This window comes from Rhincodon typus, chromosome 7 (assembly GCF_021869965.1).
Source record: "Rhincodon typus isolate 14 chromosome 7, sRhiTyp1.1, whole genome shotgun sequence".
In the NCBI taxonomy this organism is placed as follows: domain Eukaryota; kingdom Metazoa; phylum Chordata; class Chondrichthyes; order Orectolobiformes; family Rhincodontidae; genus Rhincodon; species Rhincodon typus.
In genome coordinates this window covers 55498413-55518427 of record NC_063338.1, presented here as the reverse complement: position 1 = coordinate 55518427, position 20015 = coordinate 55498413, and the positions used below count along the sequence as shown (strand labels likewise).

At 38.8% G+C, this 20015-nt stretch overlaps 1 protein-coding gene across 3 annotated transcripts in view; it reads right to left on the bottom strand.

Annotated features, from left to right (window-relative positions):
• Positions 1 to 1820: 1820 nt before the first annotated feature.
• The window catches only part of LOC109923490 (TRAF family member-associated NF-kappa-B activator), a 78071-nt gene continuing 59876 nt past the window's right edge, over positions 1821 to 20015 (bottom strand). For all 3 annotated transcript variants that reach the window (XM_048599547.1, XM_048599546.1, XM_048599548.1), the window contains one exon: positions 1821 to 4283. In XM_048599547.1, coding sequence (XP_048455504.1) covers positions 4098 to 4283 — 186 coding nt within the window. In that variant the 3' untranslated portion in view covers positions 1821 to 4097. The remainder of the gene's footprint in view (positions 4284 to 20015) is intronic.

Here is a 20015-nt window from a genome sequence, read left to right as displayed (position 1 = left end):
GGCATCCTGATGCTGCTGCTGCTGTCACCACCAGTCCTCCCACCCACACTGTCACATGCATGCATGCTCCTTCCTGGCTGTGTATCTTTTGCTTTGGCAAAAAGGTAGCGGCACCAAGAGACTTTTGTATTGGTACATGAACAATTTGCCTGCCTTATTGGAAACAGAGATGTAAATTCCCAAAGCTGGAGATGATGGGAAATCAATAAACTTTATGTAATGCATGTGCATTTGATGTTCATGTAAGATGCTCATCCAGAAGCCAGCTTTTGTGGTGTCCTTACACCATGAAAACTTTTGGTGAGAAGTAATGTGACGTATGGGTTCTCTGACTTTTGATGAAAGGTCAGGGAGCTGGTGGCGTGTGAGCTGCTGAGTGTTGTAGCTCCTTTTCTGTTTTAAGTGAGACCACTGGCAGATGGGAGAGAAGCAGTAGCAATGCGGTACAAGTAGTAAACATACATAAGTGAAATGAAGTGACAGACATTGATTGCACATGAGGCATATGAGGGAGATGCCTCGCAGCCAATCTTGACTGCGACATTCCTGTGCTGTATTAAGCTAACAATACTAACTCACATTCACAGGGGTATAAAGCATGAAGTAGACAGTACCACGTACCCTGCACAAGAGGTCACTCTCTCTTGTTGCAGAGCACCCAACCCCATCCCTGGGTACCACAGGCACCAATCACTGCAGCCACTCCCTCCCCCACCTCCCCAAGGCTGCTTTGGTGTCTGTAGGAAAGCATCCTCTTGCCTTCCCTTGGAAGGAGCATCTCCTTCAGTTCATGAACTGTCACCTGCAGCGCCGCTAGAGAGATGTCACTGAACCATGGTGCTGCTTTTTGCTGGCTCTGTGACATGCTGAAATGGTAGGTATAGGTGTTGAGCAAAAGTTAATTCTGGGTGGTAGAGTAGAGCGCTGTCGGGCTGTGTTTTAAATATGGCAGCCAGAGGCTGGAGACTGGAAGGTCAAAAACCTCTTGACCACTTTTCACTCCAATCTGGCATCTTACTTGCACATACTTATGGAATGAACTGAAAAAAAATGTAAGCACATTAAAAAAAAACACTCACTCCAGCCTTTAACAAAAGTTCCTTTCACTTTTTTAGGCCTACCTCCACTCTTAAGCTCAGAAATGAAAGTTGGAACTATGGGTGGAATTATGATAGTGCATGCCAGAGTGGGACACTTGCAAATGTTACTACATATTTGCTACCCTTGCCTTTCTCAGTGGTACAGGTCACAGGTTTGCAAGATACTGTTGAAGCAGCCTTGCTGAGTTGCAGCAATGCACCTTCGAGATGGCACACACTGCTGCCACTGTGTATTTGTGACGCGGGGAGTGAATGTTCAGGGTGGTGAATGGGGTGCCAATCAAGCAGACTGATCTTTCCTGGATGGTGATAGAAGCTTCCTGAAATTTGGAGCTGCACTCATTCAGACAAATGGAGACTATTCCCTCATGCTTCTGACTTATGCCTGATAGATGGTGGACGGACTTTGGCGGAGTTAGGACGGAGTTACATGCATCAGACTAGAGTGAAAAATATACTATCATAAAAAATCCAATTACTTGTACTTCATTTTTAATTAACCAATGTAGAAGAAATAAGAAGTTTTTTCCCTTTCCCTAAGCTGATACTTTTTAAACACGATAGCAATCCTCAGTTCACCCCTAAAATTAAAAAAGACTAATTTTTCATGTCACTCCACGCTTACAAACATTTTCAATCGGGCAAGTAGAAATCGAAAACAAATGAAGCATCAATTATATTATTCGCAATTTAAACACTCCAAACATGTCTACGTCGAAAGCCATTTTGGATATCACTTTATTTTTGCTTAAAGATTTGCACTCAATTGCAAAAATCCTAATTTTACACTCCACAATGTTGAAATATTTTACCTGCATAGCTTTCCTGACAACTTATTGTTAAAACACAACATTGCTGTACACGTATAAAAATAACTATATACATTAAGAATAAAACATTGAGATAGCCAACATTGAGATAGTCTATATGATGTCCAACAGACATGGACAGTATGTTAAGCCGACTACAGTTTCACAGTAGTCAAGGCATTAAAACTGATTGCTAACGACAAATCCAACTTTAAGTCTCCAACAAAAAAAAACAAGGAACAGTACAAATTGCCCAATATAAAGAATTAAAGGACACATGTAGCTTAGATTACATATTTTTGCATCTTAGATAAGGGTCTGAATGCTTCTTTGGAAAAAAAATCAGTCACATTTTAGATAAATCATTTCATTATCTTAAAATATTATAGGCATTTGGAAAATGTAAAGAGGTTAATTCTTATTTGTGGGGAAATTTGAAGCACAAACGAAAAAAACATGTTAGCATCACTTGGTGCTGCAAACATTTGACTGGAATTGAATTGATCAGAAAGAATCTAATCAGAACCTGCAAAACTCTGGCATTAGAAAACAAATTGCAATTTAGGTACTGAGAAAGAGAGAAGAAACGTAACACCTAATCCTATGCTTCATAAAGCAAGTTAAAATGTAAGATTATACGATTTTTGGGAGGTTTACACTTTACAGAGGCTTGTGGACCATCAAAGCTGGAGTTTTCATTAACCAAACAGGGGCCCTGGGCAGGAAAGGCTTCTACACCTCCATGCACAGCCCCAACAATCCAAATGTAAGGGGTTTCCCCTCTGATGTTAAGGACCCATCTTCTCCCTCTGAAATATTTAATAATTTACATTTCTGAGGGCACTTCCATTTTGAGGGTGCCCTCCCAATCTCCCAGCTGCCTCAGCAAGGCCTACCATTCCTGGGGAGGCTGCCAAGGCTCCAGAATTGCTAACCCACTGATTGGATCAGCATAATCAGGAATCTGCAACCAATTAGGAGGTTGCCTCAAGAAAAATAGCTCTACCAGCCTGGCTCCTGGCAAGTGCGGACTACGGACATCATTTAGTCCTACATCGGGGTCCCAAAGCAAGTGGGAAAATCTTGGCCAATATTTCTTTGTGTGTGATATTTAGCATTCACCTAGCCAACAATTTAAAGCAATGTGGCAAAGATCTCTCTTTGATGGCTATCAGGAATTACTTTGACAGTCTTAGCAACTTAAACTTTGAAGGGTCATTAAGGCAAAACTATTCCTAATTCTCTAACTGTAATTAAATTGGCAGCATCAACGACTTCAAACAGTATGTGAAAATACCTCACTAGTACAATAATAGTTTCAGTTGAGAGGTTTAGGTTAAGGTACGTTTTGGAAGAATAGCAAAATATTTTGATGTTGACACTAAGTGAAAAATATGAAAAATGACCAGAAATTGCAGCACAGGTTAAAAACAAAGAAAGATGTTACCTTATAACAATCCTTCAGAGAAAAAAGTGTAAAACGGCTGCAGTGTTTATAACAATTACTCTATCTAATCCATTTGCTTTTCAATACTAGAATTCCATTGATCTGTTCATTTTTAATACTGATTTGGATAAAGTATAATTTAAAAAATTAAAATTCCAGTTCACACAATGGTCCTCTTACAATAGGACTTCTGGCTTCAAATTAACTTTTATTAGTACATATGCTGAAAACAATGAATAACTAGATATACTTATTGAACAACCAAACATTTTTAACAAAAACATGTTATTGGCCTAACCTTTACAAACATCCTTTTGATATTTACAATTTCACACGACCAAAACTATCTCTACAACATGAATAAATGTTAGGTCCATAAGTCAGACTTCTTCAGGGGCAGCATGGTGGCTCAGTGGTTAGCACTACTGCCTCACAGTGCCAGGGTCTCGGGATCAATTCCAGCCTCACACAACTGTCTGTGAGGGTTTCCTTCAGCTGTTCCGGTTTCCTCCCACATTCCAAAGATCTGTAGGTTAGGTGGATTGGCTGTGCTAAACTGCTCATAGTGTCCAGGCATGTGCAGACTAGGTGAATTAGCCATGGAAAATACAGGGTTACAGGGATGGAGTGGGTCTGGACGGGATGCTTTGCAGAGGGTCGGTGTGGACTTGATGGACCTAATGGCCTGCTTCTACACTGTAGGGATTCTATGATTCATCTCACTGTGGAAACGTGCAAGCATTAAAATCCATTTTTAGCAATAAAGTGTGAATTAAGATGCCTGAGGAACTCTTCCTTAGTTATGGTGCCTGCTGGGAAGACTGCCTGACAGAATTCACAGGTTTTGGAGTTTAGGTCCGGGTCAGAGTCTTTGGATGCTTGATGCAGTAATTCACCCTCTTTATTGTGGTATGGATACCACACAGGCTGCAGGAGAAAGTAGACATTTTTCATTAGTGAACGTGCTGTGTAAATGAAAAACACACCATATGTCTATAAAAGTCAGATTATAATGCAACAGCTTTAGCAGAATAATCAGCCCTTATGGCAGTCTAGAAAAAATATATTCTGATCAACCTTTTTTTTATCTACTTCAGTACTGTATAGGAAATCAGCTCAAAATACCCATTTTGCAGCATTGTTTTTCTAAAACAATGACTCAACAACAATAAATGCACACACCACATCAAAATATAGCTTCTCAAATTGATTAAAGTTATTCCCTCATTAATTTGTGTTAAAATATGCTCAATAAACAGTGTATTCTATTATTTGACAGGAAAGTACCTACTCACTTTTCATAAAGTCCAGAGATTTTGGAGAAAATTTTATACATTTCACATACACACTTACACATTTTCATATTTTGCACTGATTTCAGTGTTTAGGAAAGCTACAGACTATACAAATATTAACACTGTTAATATGCACACATTTTACTTGGTATTACACATCATTAGTGCTCTGGAACAGTAAAGAAAAATTTTCCTAATCATGTAATAAATTAGTGGTATTGATCTGAACTATTCTTCGATCTTGTTACATAGCAGAGTGTATGAATTCTAACTGCATAGCTGGGTCAGCATCAATGCATATTAATATCCTAATTTTAAGTGTAATAGCACCACTTCCTGTTGTTAATAAACATTTTGCTTGATGTATGTAACTAGCAGTTGGTGTAAATTGCACATTAAGTCTGCTTAGGTGCAGACAGAACATTTATCTAAAGCTACTGAAACATATGTATTTGCTAAATACTGTACTTGACAGAATATAAAACGCAGATTGCAACTGCTCCCAGGAGGGTGCAATTTATAAGGGGTTTTGTATCGCAAACTACTAATAAATGTTCACTGACTTAAGCTGTCTTTGTATCTTATCTTTGGCATTGGTGCTAGACCAACATTTTGTGCGCACAGTGCCAAAACAGTATAAAGCTGCCAGTGCAGGCTGCTACTGGAGGAAATGCCAGCGCTTTGTTTCACTTTATACCAGTGGCAGTTTTATGATTTCTCATCATGATGACATTTTTTAAAAACAACTTCCCTATAATATCTCAAACTAATTCTGGGTATAATGGTCTTTTTTTTTGAAACCAACCTAGAGAAGCTGATTGGAAGAAATAAACTATCTCCAGAGGAACACCAAAAAGTAGCACTCCACACATGTGTTTAAGACGTACAGGTGGGCAATGCAATATTGTCTCTAATCACATTCAATTAAAGTCAGTATAACACTCCAAAGTTACACATGATCTGGTTTAAAGGATAACCTTGCAGTAAGTACAACATCTAATAGTTTTTGCATTGTGACTTTGTCATCTACTCTGCCGAAAGAAAATACAAAAACTGCATCCATATTTAAGCTCCAATACAATGGCTCAAATGAACAAGTCTAGGGAGGGCAAAATTGACCATGAAACCCTGTTATGCAGTGACTTCTGCAGGAAATTCACATATGTCGATGCAAGGGTAGGACTTAATTGGCTCTTGTAATTGAACACTATTCTAACACTTGCTTTAAAACTAACATGTAAATAATGGCCATTTGGTGAGGCACGAGAGGATTCCTAAGAACCATCCAACTGTGTTCCTGCAAGTATTTACTGTTTTCAGGAAAACAGACAAGATAATCAGCAAAGTAAATAAATATCTTCTTCAATTCTTTTGTCAGTTACACAAGCTCAAGAGAACACAAAAAGGATCAACTTAACAAGACTAAAATATTGAACATTATCAGGCCAAAAGAATTGACGTAAGGCAATGTGTACATCTTTAATAATTTTTAATGTAAGTTATTTAAAATTCTGAAGAACGTGAATAAGTCAGAAAAATAGCCTAACGCTTGTACTTTCACTTACATAGCTCCTGATAGGTCCAGTTCACCTACCTGATAACTTTCAACACCTTAGTGCAATATGACGACCTTCCTTTATATCTAAACAACATAAGCATTTTGCAAAAACAGATTTTTGTTTTCCTTAGTGCACAAACAATAGGAAGGGAACTTTAAAACAGATAGCTCACATGATACATTAGCAAACTCTAGGCACAAAAAACGAGAAAGCTATATTTGATGTTGGTTAAATATGCCTACTTCATGTAATTTTATTAATTGCCGTGAAAATAAAGATGTCTGAACAAAACACAATGTTATGAAAAACTGCACATTTTTATTGATGTCTGAAATTGTTGAGAACATAACTTTATTAACTGTAAATCAGTGATCCTTATACTCCCCTTTCTATGCAACTTAGCAGCAATTCGTGTTTTATATTTTTAAATAACATGTCTCTTCATAACATGTAATTACATACCAGCTGCTTCATTTGCTTCTGTACAGTTTTGCACTGTACAAAGCAGGGTGCCATCTACTGAAAATAGATACTCAGATAACTAGTAAAAGAACAATCCAATGAGATAATAGAAAAAGGCATTAGTAACAAGTAATGTGATAGAGTGTGTGTGTTTCACAGCTCCACAGGGCTTCTAAGTAATAGAGGAAATAGTGTAATTTGTTTTTGCTAAATCTCTTACAACAGCATCGGTGATAAACATGATGCAAAAGAATTAATATACTGTACTGTCTATGTAGCAAACAACAGACCTTGGGCTAGAGCATTTGAGAAACCCTATGGACAACACATTTTTATCTCAATAAAAATGCAAGACTTTCTTTAAAAGTTCTGTTTGTTATTACATTCATATTTATTATGAAACATTATGGCCTGGAATTCACTCCAAAGGGAATAATAGTCTTGAACATCCTAAGTTAAACTGCTGTGTTCATCAATCCTCCAGGTTTTAAGTTTGCAACACAATTTGTTGGAAAAGTAGATTATATGCAATATGCTTTTGGCAAATTGGGAGCAGTGCAGTTAATGGCCAAAGTACTACAACTCGTATCCAGATGTGTTTAAAGTAGATGTGTAAAAGTTGAACTGATGGGCAGATACAAACACATTACTTGCAACTGTGATCTGTCAATCTCACAACACTAAAATCCCAGTCCAGTATTGGCAGAGCAGACATGTCTCCAATAAAAAAATTAGGGGCCAGAAGCCAATATCTTTGGTTCCCTGCTGCAAATTCTGTTTCATTAGTGGTAGAGATCACAAGTTTGGGAGGTCCTGTTGAAGCAACTTTGGCAAATTGTTGCAATGTATCCTGCCAATAGTCTACACAGCAACCATGGTCGAGGGAGTGGATGTTCAGACAATGAACAATGTGAAATCATGAAGACTGTACATTCCAGATGGTGTCAAGCTTGAGTATTCTTGCAGTTGTACCCACTCAAGCAAGTGGAGTGTATTTCATCACACTTTCTTGACTAAGAGTCAGAGTCATACAGAATGAAAACAGAACTGTCAATCCAACCAGTCCACACCGATCATGTTCCCAAACTAAACTAGACCCATCTGCCTACCCTTGGCTCATATCCCTCTAAACCTTTCCTATTTATGAACTTATCGAAATGACTTTTAAACATTATAACTGTACCTGCATCCACAAATTTCTGTTAGTTTGCTCCACACACAAACCACTCTCTGTATAAAGATTTTCCTCCTCACGTCCTTTTTAAAACTTTCTCCTCTCACCTTAAAAATATGCCCCCTAGTTTTGAACTCCCCCACCTAGGGAAAAGATCCTTGTCATTCACCTTATCTATGCCCCTCATATTTTATAAACCTCAATAAGGTCACACCCCTCAACCTCCTACGCTCCAGTGAAAAAATGTCCCAGCTTTTCCAGTCTATTTTATATTTCAAACCCTCCATTCCCAGAAACGGCTGGTAAATCCTTTCTGAACCTTCTCTAATTTAATAATATCCTTCCTATAACAGGGTGATCAGAACTGTGCACAGTACTCCAGAAGAAGCCTCACTACCATCCTGTACAACCTCAACATGATGTCCCAACTCCTATACTCAAAAGGTCTGAGCAATGAAGGCAAGCGTGCTAAACGTCTTCTTTACCACCCTGTCTATTTACGATGCAAATTTCAAAGAATTATGTACCTGAACTCCTAGGTCACTCTGTTCCACAACGTTACTCAGGGACCTACCATTAATTGTATAAGTCCTGCCATTGTTTGTTCCGCCAAAATGTAACACTTCACATTTTTCCAAATTAAACTCCATCAGCCACTCCTCAGCCCATGGATCTAATTGAACAAATCTCCTTGTAATCTTAGCTAATTTTCTTCACTGTCTACTATACGACCAATTTTGGTGTCATCTGCAAACTTAATAACCGTGCCTCCTATATTCTCATCCACATCATTTATTTAAATGACAAACAAAAGCGGACCCAGGACTGATCCCTGTGGAACACTGCTGGTCACAGGGTCTCCAATCCAAAAAACAACCTTCTGTCTCCCACTATATAGCCAATTTTGTATCCAATTGGCAGCTTCTTTCCGTTAGAGCGATATACAAGACTAGGCAATTAGGAGGTGAGCCATTTGCACAGGTTAACCATCCACTGATTTGGGCTAGTAGCCAGACTATTTGTGTGGCTAGTCCAATTGAGGTTCTGGTCAACGTTGAATTCAGAAAGTTACCCTGTGGTGTTCACCAATCCTTCAAGTTGATGTTGGGGTTTTCAGCTATAGTAATGCCGTTCCATGTTACGACGGTGGGAGATGGAGATGGTCATCAACCAGCATTGGTGTAGCATGGCTGCTTCTTGCTACTTATTAATCCAAACCTAGGTGTTATGAAATGTTGCTGCATGGGAGCATGAATTGCTTCAGCTTCTGAGGAACTATGCACTTCTACTCCCCCCCCCGATCTTACGAAGGCAAAGGAAATTAATCTTTTGGATGCCCAATAACCTTTGACAATAAATGAGAACTATTACCAACCTCTTATACCTAAGGTCACCCTGCACCGAGACTGTGAAGAGAAGTGAAGAAAGTCTGTGTTTTCATCCCTTATTTACATGCAACATCCAAGCTCATCACAGAAGATGATCAGAATATTGTTATAAATGGAAAACTGGGAGAGAAACAGTTGTATCTCATCTCTTAGAGATATATCACTCCAATATTCAAAAAGAGAGGTAGAGAGAAAACAGGGAATTATAGACCGGTGAGCCTAACATCGGTAGTGGGGCAAATTCTCAAACCCATTCTCAAGGACTTTATAGTGGAGCATTTAGAAAGAAGTGGCAGGATCAGACGAAGTCAATGTGGATTTATGAAGGGGAAATCATGCTTGACAAGTCTGTTAGAATTCTATGAAGATGTTACTAGTAGAGTTGACATAGGGGAGCCAGTCGGTGTGAAATATTTGGACTTTCAGAAAGCATTTGACAAAGACCTGCATAAGAGATTATTGTGCAAGATTAAAGTGCATGGGATTGGGATAAGTGTATTGAGACGGGTAGAAAACTGGTTGGGAGAGAGGAAACAAAGAGTAGGAATTAATGGGTCCTTTTCAAATTGGCAGGCAGTAAGTAGTGGGGTTCAACAGGGATCAGTGCTGAGACCCCAGCTATTCATGATAATGGTTTGGATGAGGGAACAAATTGAAACTTCTCAAAGTTGGCAGATGATACCAAGTTGGGTGGGAGGGTGAACTGTAACAAGAATGTAGAGATCATTCAGCATGATCTGGACAGCTTGGGTGAGTGGGCAAATCAACGGCACGTGCAGTATAATTTGGATAAATGTGAGGTTATTCACTTTAGAAGCAAAAACAAGAAGGCAGATTACTACTTGAATGGCTATAAATTGGGAGAGGGGAGTGTGCAGCAGGACCTGGGCGTCCTTGTGCACCAGTCACTGATGGTAAGCATGCAGATGCAGCAGGTAGTAAGGAAGGCAACTTGTAGGTTGGCCTTCATTGCAAGAGGTTTTGCGTACAGGAGCAGCGATGTTTTGTTGCAATTACACAGGGCCTTGGTGAGGCTACACCTAGAATACTGTGTGCAGTTTTGGTCTCCTTTTCTGAGGAAGGATGCTCTTGCTCTTGAGGGGGTGCAGCTAAGGTTTTATCAGGCTGATTCTGGGGAGTGGCGGGACTGATGTTTGAGAGATTGACTAGGTTGGGATTGTTTTCACTGGAGTTCAGATGAATGAGGGGATCTCATAGAGACTTATAACATTTTAATAGGAGTAGACAGGGTAGATGCAGGGAGGATGTTCCCGATGGTGAGTGTGTCCAGAACCAGGGTCACAGTTAGGATGGAGACATTTCTTCATCCAAAGAGTGGTGAGCCTATGGAATTCATTAACACAGGAAGTAGGTGATGCCAAAACATTAAATGTATTCAAGAGGCGGCTAGATGCAGCACTTGGGGCGAATGGGATCAAAGGTTATGAGGAGAAAGCAGGATTAGGCTATGGAGTTGGATGATCAGCCATGATCATGATGAATGGCGAAGCAGGCTCAAAGGGCCAAATGACCTTTTTCTGTTCATATCTTCCTTGTTTTTATGTTTCTATAACAGGGCTAGATAGCAACAAGAATTCTATCTCATTAGTTCACTTTCCCATTCAAAATGATGAAAAGTGCACATTAGATCCTGAACTAAGCCACTAAGATCACCTGTGAAAACAAGCATCGTGACTTCAAAAGAAAAGCCTGAATTGACATTTTGTATTATGCTGTGTTTAACACAAAAGCAAAATTCTGCAGGAACTGAATCTGAAATAAAAAGAAAACAGAAAATGCTGCAAACACTTGGTTGGTTGTGCAGCATCTATGGAGAATGAAACAGCTCAAGTTCTGATGAATGGTCATCAATCTGAGCATTTTCATCACTTTTGGTTTTCATCATAAATTTCCCTTCAAGGTTCTTTAAGTCTGTTTCCTTGAGGTCCCCTGTGCTGCACAGGACCAATCATACATCAGAATACAATTAACATTTTATTTTAATAAATCAAAATCTATTGCCTCATCCTGATTGACAATGAATTCCACTTCCTGCTTTTTAAGCAATTTCTTCCTTTCTTAATATTGTGTAATATTAATAAACCCATTGGAAAGTACTTTGGTCTCTGAAAGAACAGACCGTTACTCGTATTTTGGCTCCAGCTGCAAATTTCATGGTCATTCCTTCTAGGACTATACACAGTTGTGAGAATCTGGAATGCACTGCCTCAGCGTGGTGGAAGATTAAACCATGATTTTAAAATGCAAACGGTAATTTCTGAAGAGGAAAAATGTGCAGGGCTACGGGGAAAAGGCAGGTGAGTGGCACAAGATACATAGCTCTTGCAGTGAACAGACACAGGCATGACGGCAAAATGGGATTCTTCTCTACTGTAAACATTCTACGTATCTGGGATATCCAAATTTTTAATATTGATACACATGGCTAACACAAAAAGTCCCTGAACTGAACCCATAATATTATTATCTTCTTCCAACCACTCTGATAAATATCCTTAACCCCTATTCTGTAGTTTATCTCTCCAAAACAGTTTTTGAATCAGTTTCAATACCTTTGAGTTCAGTTTCTAATAAGCTTCCCCAACAATCTCCACTGGAGTTATCTTGCTAATGGCCATCCTAAAATCCAAGTTGGCAAAATATTCTACGCTTCTTCCAATGACTACGCCTATTACATCTGCATATTATCCTTCTTTTGTTTATTCATGGAATGTAGGCAATAAATGCTCACCCAGCCAGCGATGCCAATCTGGTAATTGTCTCAAGAAGGTGGTGGTGAAATACCTTCTTGAACCACTGACGTCCATGTGGTGTAGGTACACTGACAGTGCAGTTAGGGAGGGTGGTCCCTGGATTTTGACCCAGTGACACTGAGGCAAAGGTAATATAGTTCCAAGTTAGGATGGTGTGTGACTTGGAGAGAATGTTGCAAATGGTGGTGATCCTATGTATCTGCTGCCCCTGTTCTTCTAGATAGTAGGGATTATGGTTTAGAAAGTGCTATTGAAGGAGCTGTGGTGAGTTACTTCAGTGGATCTTGAAGATGGTACATTCTGCTGAAACTGCTCAATAGTGGTGGAAGTAATGAACCTTGAAGATGCTAGATGGGTTTATAATCAAGCAGGCTCCTTTGGTCCTGGATGGTGTCAACTGTTTTGATTGTTGGAGTTGCACTCATCCAGGCAAGTGGACAGCATTCCAACACACTCCTGACTTGCGCCTTGTAGATGACAGACATTGACTTGTCAGGATGTGAGTTATTCTCACTTCACAAAGAACTGTGACATTGGTCCCTTCTGAAATCAGTGTGACTGCCTATAACTTTGTTATATCTAGATGTGGTAATTTCATCCTTAATTTAAGTCTTCAATAGGTTTCCTACCACATACATTAAACAAACTATCCTGCAATTACCAGATCAATTCAGTCTATGTCTTTTAAAAAAGAATATTACAATGGCTACTCTTCAGGTCTCCACTAATGCTCAACAGAGCTGTGAAGTATACTTATCAGGCCTGTTCAATTTCTGCTCACTTCAGGAAGCATTTTCTGTCATCTATCACAATATCACTCACCTTGCTCTCAATTACATTAGGGTTCACCTTCTGCAAAAGCCTAATACTTCAAATTCAGTTTTACTAAATCTCTGAATGCCACCCCACTTCCATGAAACTACTCACAAACCCAAGATTACAAGCCACAAAACAAACATTTGTTTTTCTAATCTATAAAAGCACAAAATCCCTCCAAATGCCTCAACAAGCCAAGATCCCACTCCTATACCATTCAATTCTGAGACATTAATTGCACAAAGCTTAGGGGCCCACTTTCACATTGCCAAATATCAGTATCTCAGACCAGTTCTTCTAAAGTGCAAATGTAATCAAGTCCTCCAACTCACAAAATTCTCCATGAAATGTTGTCAAATATCACCATTCTACCCTTTTCTATAAATTTTGCCTATTCCCATTATTTTGTCATTTTTAATTAAGGACCTTGCACATTATATAGCAAAACATTGCTGTATCACCCACAACACCATGAGAGATCAGTTTCTGTATCTGAGTAACTGTCATTGGACTGCTCACGAGAAGCCAGATGATACACTTGAATAAACAGAAGACCATTATATAACATAATGCAGAATGTATAATTCAGTGGCTAACACAAAGCTGTTGTTTTCAGAGTACAAAATGTAATTGATATCATGCTCAGAGAGGTGCAGTGAATTCAAAAGCCAATTAAATTTGATGACACTGATTAAGCTGCAGTTTGATTCAAATAATGCCTTCATAGCTCTTCATATGGTGTCAGAAATGTACTGTTTTGTAAAGATGATGTAATATAAAACCAGTTATTCTTAAAGTCTACCTAACATTAACTAAGCAATGGGAAGGGATTTTCATTTCTGGCAGCAATGGAGTAGGCAAAAGTTATGCATGCTCGATCCACCTAAAGATGGTATCAGCAGGTTCCATAGATTTTCCAGAATAATTAAACATGGAAAGTGAGCTGTTAGCTTTAGTTTTGCAGTTTACGGGCAGCAGGTCAGTGTTCTAGAAACTGTAGTGGACCTTATTAGGGATAGCAAGTACAACGGCAATGTTGCAGTGGGGCATGCAAAATTTGGTGCAGCAGGAGAAGCAGCTCTTTAACAGTGAAGAAAACAGTGAAGAGTTATAAACTTAAGGCATAAATGTCCCAAGTAATAAAGGAAAAGTCATACAAACTTGCTTCCAGTCTTGCATGAATGCAGCATACGATCCTTTAAGTAGCTGCAAATGGCTTGGGAAGTCATATTGTGGCTGTACAGGACATTGGTGAGGTCACTGTTGGGAATACTGCATACAATTCTGGTCACCATTCTGTAGGAAGGATGTTGTTAAACCTGAGAGGGTGAAGAAAAGATTCACAAGGATATTGCTGGGACTGAAGGGTTTGAGCTATAGGGAGGGGCTGAATAGGCTGGAGCATTTTTCCCTGGAGTGTCAGGGACTGAGGGGTTACCTTCAAGGTTTATAAAATCATGAGGGGCATGGATAGGGTGAATAGCCAAGGTCTTTTTCCCAGGGTGGGGGAGTCCAAACCTAGAAGGCATAGATTTAAGGTGAAAGGGAAAAAAGATTTACAAAGGACCTGAGGGGTAACTTTTTCATACAGAGGATGGTGCACGTATGGAACGAGTTACCAGAGAAAGTGGTGAAGGTTGGTATAATTGCAATATTTAAGAGGGATCTGGGTGAGTATATGAATAGGAAGCGGTTTAGAGAGATACAGGCCAAATGCTGGCAAATGGAACTAGGTCAGTTTGGGATGTCTGGTTGGCATGGATCAGTTGGAAAGAAGGGTCTCTTCCTGTGCGGTATGACTCTATGGCTGCCTCCCAAACAGAACATCTGCATTTTGCGAGCAAGTTGAGGCAGCAGCAGTCATGTAAAGACCATAAGAAGCAGGAACAGGAGTAAGCTATTTGACCCATTGAACCTACTGCGCCATTCAATAGGTTAATGGCTGATCTGACACTCCTCGCATCTTGCCCTTTCTCCACAATCCTTACTAACCAAGAATCTATCTCAGCCCTAAATATAAACAAGGACTCTGCCTTCACAGTCCTCTGCAGCAAGGAACTCCAAAGATTCACAAGTCTTGGAGAAGAAATTCCTCCTCATCTCAGTCTTAAATTTATTCTCAGACTATGCTTTCTGGTCCTAGACTATCCCAACAGGGGAAACATCCTCTCAGCATTTACCCTGTCAAGCCCCTTAGGAATCCTATAGGCTTCAATGAGATCATCTCTCATTCTTCTAAATTCCAATGTGTTGACTGACAAAATTTGTCAGGGTCTTAACAGTGCAGTGGAGCACTGCAGTTAGTCACTCATTGGCAGCTAAGACTCCCACCTGAAACCAAAATGGAGGCCCACCTGAAAATTGAAACGACCTTCAGCAATAAGTTGGCAACATCTTTTGGCTGCAATTTCCTTCATGATATGCCCAATTAATACTGAGAAACAGGGATGCAAGGAAATAAAAATCAACTTTGTAAATTCAGAAATTAATAGCTCAAGTTTAAGGTGCCAACTGCAGTTATTTATTTTGTTCTATTCAGTCAGAGGTTCTGGAGTTCATGAGATGCCAAGTAAGTTTCTTCTCTCTACAAGTGTGGCAGTGAAATCTGAACAGGAATTTGAAGTACGAAAATACAAAATGTTTAGCAAAGGAAAAAAAAAAGAATCACTAGGACATTGGAATGTTTGATTTCTAGTCTGTTTTCTATTTCTCTTCACCTGCCTTTTGGTTTGGACGGTGGTATAATATGGGGCATAAAGGAGCTGCAGGCTACACCTCCACTTGGAGTTGCAGGGAAACAGTAAATATTCATATTTTTCATGAAAGATATTAGTCAGATTTTCATTTATTTCTCCATTTTAAATATAATTAACCTGAACTTTCCTTCTTACAAATTTCAGGATTTTCAGGGATAATAGGGACGGTCCTTCATGTTCCAGGAATATAGAAGGAAACAAGTATTGAGGAAAGATGAGTTGGTTTGAGTCAGCAGTAATAGCAAGCTGGATAAAATCTATGTAAATAATGGCTTCAGGTGATGGATATTGCCATTCAAGATTGTCGGGGGAAGGGTCTTTGAGTCCTGGCATTGTGGTAGTGGCTTGAGGTCTGAGCTTTTAGCATGATGGAAGACAAAGAGTGATATAGTACGAATGTAGTGCAAGAGTGTTCTTGGGATATGGAAGTACAAGGATAGCATGACAAGATTTGGGTAAATTGGGGGAGTTGTTCTTTGAACATCCAAGGATAAAAAAAAAATCTCAAAGCACTTGAATCTGGTTTCAGGAACTAGATCAAGAACACGACCAATATTTTTTCAGAAGTTGGTTGCAGTGAGAAACGTATGCAAAGGCATAAGTGCTAAAATGAGAGCAGCAGGCGTGGAAAGCAGTTGCAGGAAAGAGTTGGTGAGAAGACAGTCATTGTGCTTTAGGTAGACCTGATAGACTAGTAGGATAAGGAGGAGAAAGAGGTTTCTAAAGCCTTCATCAACTCTCAAACCCTTGCCTACCAGTAGAAGCTCCGTAATGAAGTAGCTGCACTGCAATTATTATTAGTGTGGACCACTTTAAGGGACAGAGGCTTAATCCATTCAATGCCAAATGATACTTTGGCAAATTCCACTTACAGTAAACTAAGATGAGGCCTTGTGCTACATTGGATAGTGTCTGAGCTAGAGGCTCAGGGTTCAAGTCCCAATCCAAGACTTGATGGCAAAGAAAAATCCATTCATAATGCAGCCAAAACAGGTTGATCAATCTGTATCCCTTCCAATATCTGCCAATGGCAGGCAATAAGAGTAGGAGAAATTCCTGTACAGCCATGTGATAGAAGGTAAATTAGAGCATCTAACACTATTCATAGCTCTGGACAACAACATATATGTAAACTCTGACACCTTTGGGGCCAGTTGGCTCAGTTGGATGCAAAGTGTAGATATGATTGGAGCCAACAGCAGAGGGTTTGATTCCTGTTCTGGCTGGGGAAGATTCAAGACCCAACTCTGTGCCTTTGCAGTGATGGAGAACACAATACTGAGAGTTGAAACTACCTTCAAGCAAAAAGCTGAAAAGAAGTGATATATTAAACCCTTCTATCCTTAACTATTTTAAATTCATATGTAGCAACGGCTTAAACAACATACAATTGGAACTGATGGAAGGTTCTCCTCACTGCAGCCATAGCATGGAAAAGGAGTGCAATTTAGGATGGGTTAGCACATGGCAAGTCGTAAGGACAAAGGGTAAAGTGTGATTGACTATCACTGCTTGACAGTAAACATGAGAGAAGGGAGGAGGAAAGTTACACTGATGGGATGATTAGGGGTTCGGGAAGTGAAACATTGGGCTGGAAAGAGCTATGAAGAACAGCTCCAGTTATTTTGTAGAGAGGGTCAGGAGGCAAACATAATGAATAGCTAAGTGGGTAAGATAGGCAAGTGCAAACATGAAAGCATCACAGAACATATTTATAAAATTTCATATTCTTCCATTTTAAGAACTAATGTTTTTCTTTTCCTTACATATTATGCACTACTTCTTGATTTTTACATGCCTGATGTTACCAGGCATAAATTTTAAACCCTTTTCTAAAATCATTTTCTATCTTGCCAACAAGAGCAAAATGGCAGTGATCCAAGGTCAAATATATTCTACAACGAGATATGTAAAGTAATGGGGAAAACAAAATAGCAAATTGGATTGCATAATAGATTAAAGAATACAATCTTAATGTATGTCAAAAATCAAATGAAATATTGAAAACAATTATAGAACCATAGTTGCAAAGCCACTTAAGATGCCAGAGAACGCTAACTGTTAGACAAGTGACAAATCCAAGAGCTGAGAGTTACACTGTACAAAATACAGCTGTTACAATTAGCATAAATAGAAAATAATAGAAAGACAGTGAAGAATAAAGGTGCTTTTAGATACAGGGTTAGGTGTTATGAGCAGAAACTATGGAATATCAGCTGATTTTCACAGCAAAACAAAATAGAGAATATGTTTTTAGTTGTTGAAAATTGCTACAACTCAATATCTGTAGGCGGAAAGAATAAAGATAAAGTTAAATAAATACATCCCCATACTCAAAACTCCAATTTATAAATAGATGTATTTAGTGCAGCATATAGTGACAGGGTTAAACTATTGCAAAATGAGAAGTTATTCATGACTTTTGCATTGAAATCAGTAGCATGGACTTGGAGAAGGAAAATGATCTGAATGAGTCCTGACAGGAAATAAATGAGAATGAACCAAATGGGAAGTTCTTCATTTCTACTTTCTTATGCTTTTATTGAGGATAGGGTATAGTGCTGGCATGTATTAAAAAAAACAATTATAGTAAATCCTCAGTATCCACAAAATCACAAGTTGTGAATTCCACCTGTCAATGGCAAAAAATACGTATCAACAAAATTCAACGTATCTGCTATTTTTAGCCAATTTTTAAACTTGTTTTTAAATGAGCACAACATTCGCGAATTTCATCATTGGTGGGGGTACTCAGGAATAGGACCCTTGTGGATACAGAGGAATTACTGTATATTAATAAGAGTTCATTTCCACACAAAAATTTAAGATACAAAAAATAGTCTGTATTAGATTGCTTGGCTCCCACAGTCATTAGTGTTTCAGAACCTCTACAGAAGCAACTTATTTAAACCTGTAAACATATACAAAAACTCAGAAATAAATACCATGTCCATTCATGATGAGTGAAGAATGCATTTTACACTGCAAACGAGGAACCTAAGAAATGGTTAACTCAGTTTACTTCATTGAACATCCACTGTACATGAGAGGTACCTACCAAAAGCTGAACAGTTAATCAGAAGCAGGGAAGAACAAAAGTCTGGGTTATATTGTAAGATATAAACATGGTCTACGTGCCCATGTGTTGCTCCATTGGCTGTTTTGCAAATGAAAGCAATGGACAAGATACTTAAGAGCATGTGGTATGATCTGGAACTTTACCAGTGCTTTCTTTTTCCCAGAAGATGACTGCAGTGCAAAATGCAGTCTAATTTTCTTCGCAAACCTCAGCTTCAACTGTTTAGGATTTAGTAATAAGAACATACTATCTGCTTGAGTTCGTTTCCAAAGATACATTTCATTAGAAGTTATCTGATTTTAACTAGCTGTACCTGAGAAAGAGTTTGGTTTGCTCTATCGCCTACAGTGGTCTATAGAAAGAACTAATCAGACATATTTACAGTTTCGACAAAAGAAAATTTAATTATTTCTTTGGATTGCAAAAACTCACTATTTGCTGGTTGGGTAATCTTAATTTGAAATACACTGCCAGTACAGATTGATAAAATAGATCCATTTGATTGGACAATGAAGTTTTGTTTTAAATCATTCAGATTATGTAATGATCAAAAACAGACAGATGTGTGAACAGTAAACAAGTTATGATTTAAATTGCTTTCGGGTATTAAAAACCTAATTGGCCATCAAACATTTGGGAGGCTGATAATATTCTTCTCATGCAAATGCTGTAAACAATTAATATCTAAATTGCTTGATGAGTGCAAATAATTAATTTGCTTGCCAAATAAACCTATTTTTTCATAGAGATCCATATATGGACAGAGGCAGAAGGAAACAACCTTATTTCAGAGTCTGGAGACAACATGCAAAATAGTCTTCTGTATGCGACCACAACATCTGCATTAGTTAAATGCAAGAAGTGCAGCATCTTCTACTGTGGACTGTCCTTGCCCTCATTTTTTGCATCAGTCATAAGTTAACCGGAATAGCACTGACAATTATGCCAAATTGGGTCGAGTTAAAACCACCAAATTAGATTGCACAAACTTCTCAAAATACTGAGAAGGTCTCCCTCCCAAGAGTCTTGACTGGATTTAGACACAAGTTCCTGACATCAAAGTTCAAACCACTGTACACCCAGTTCCCCATTGTAAAGGATGTGTCCTGCACAGGCAGGAGATTGTGGGCATTCATGAAGCATTTAAAATAATATACTATTAAGTCATATGGGTTGATTCTGCAGCTTGGAGAAGGTGCATATTTTGGTTCATTAGACGCTTAGTTTTGATATAATCGATGCCTCTTTGCTGTGACAGTAAAGTTGGCTAAGGAAGGTCAAAAAAAGTATTAGAGAGAGTTGAATCAACAGTGCTATGAACAGTTTCTTGACCGAATAATGCCAAACAAGAACTTA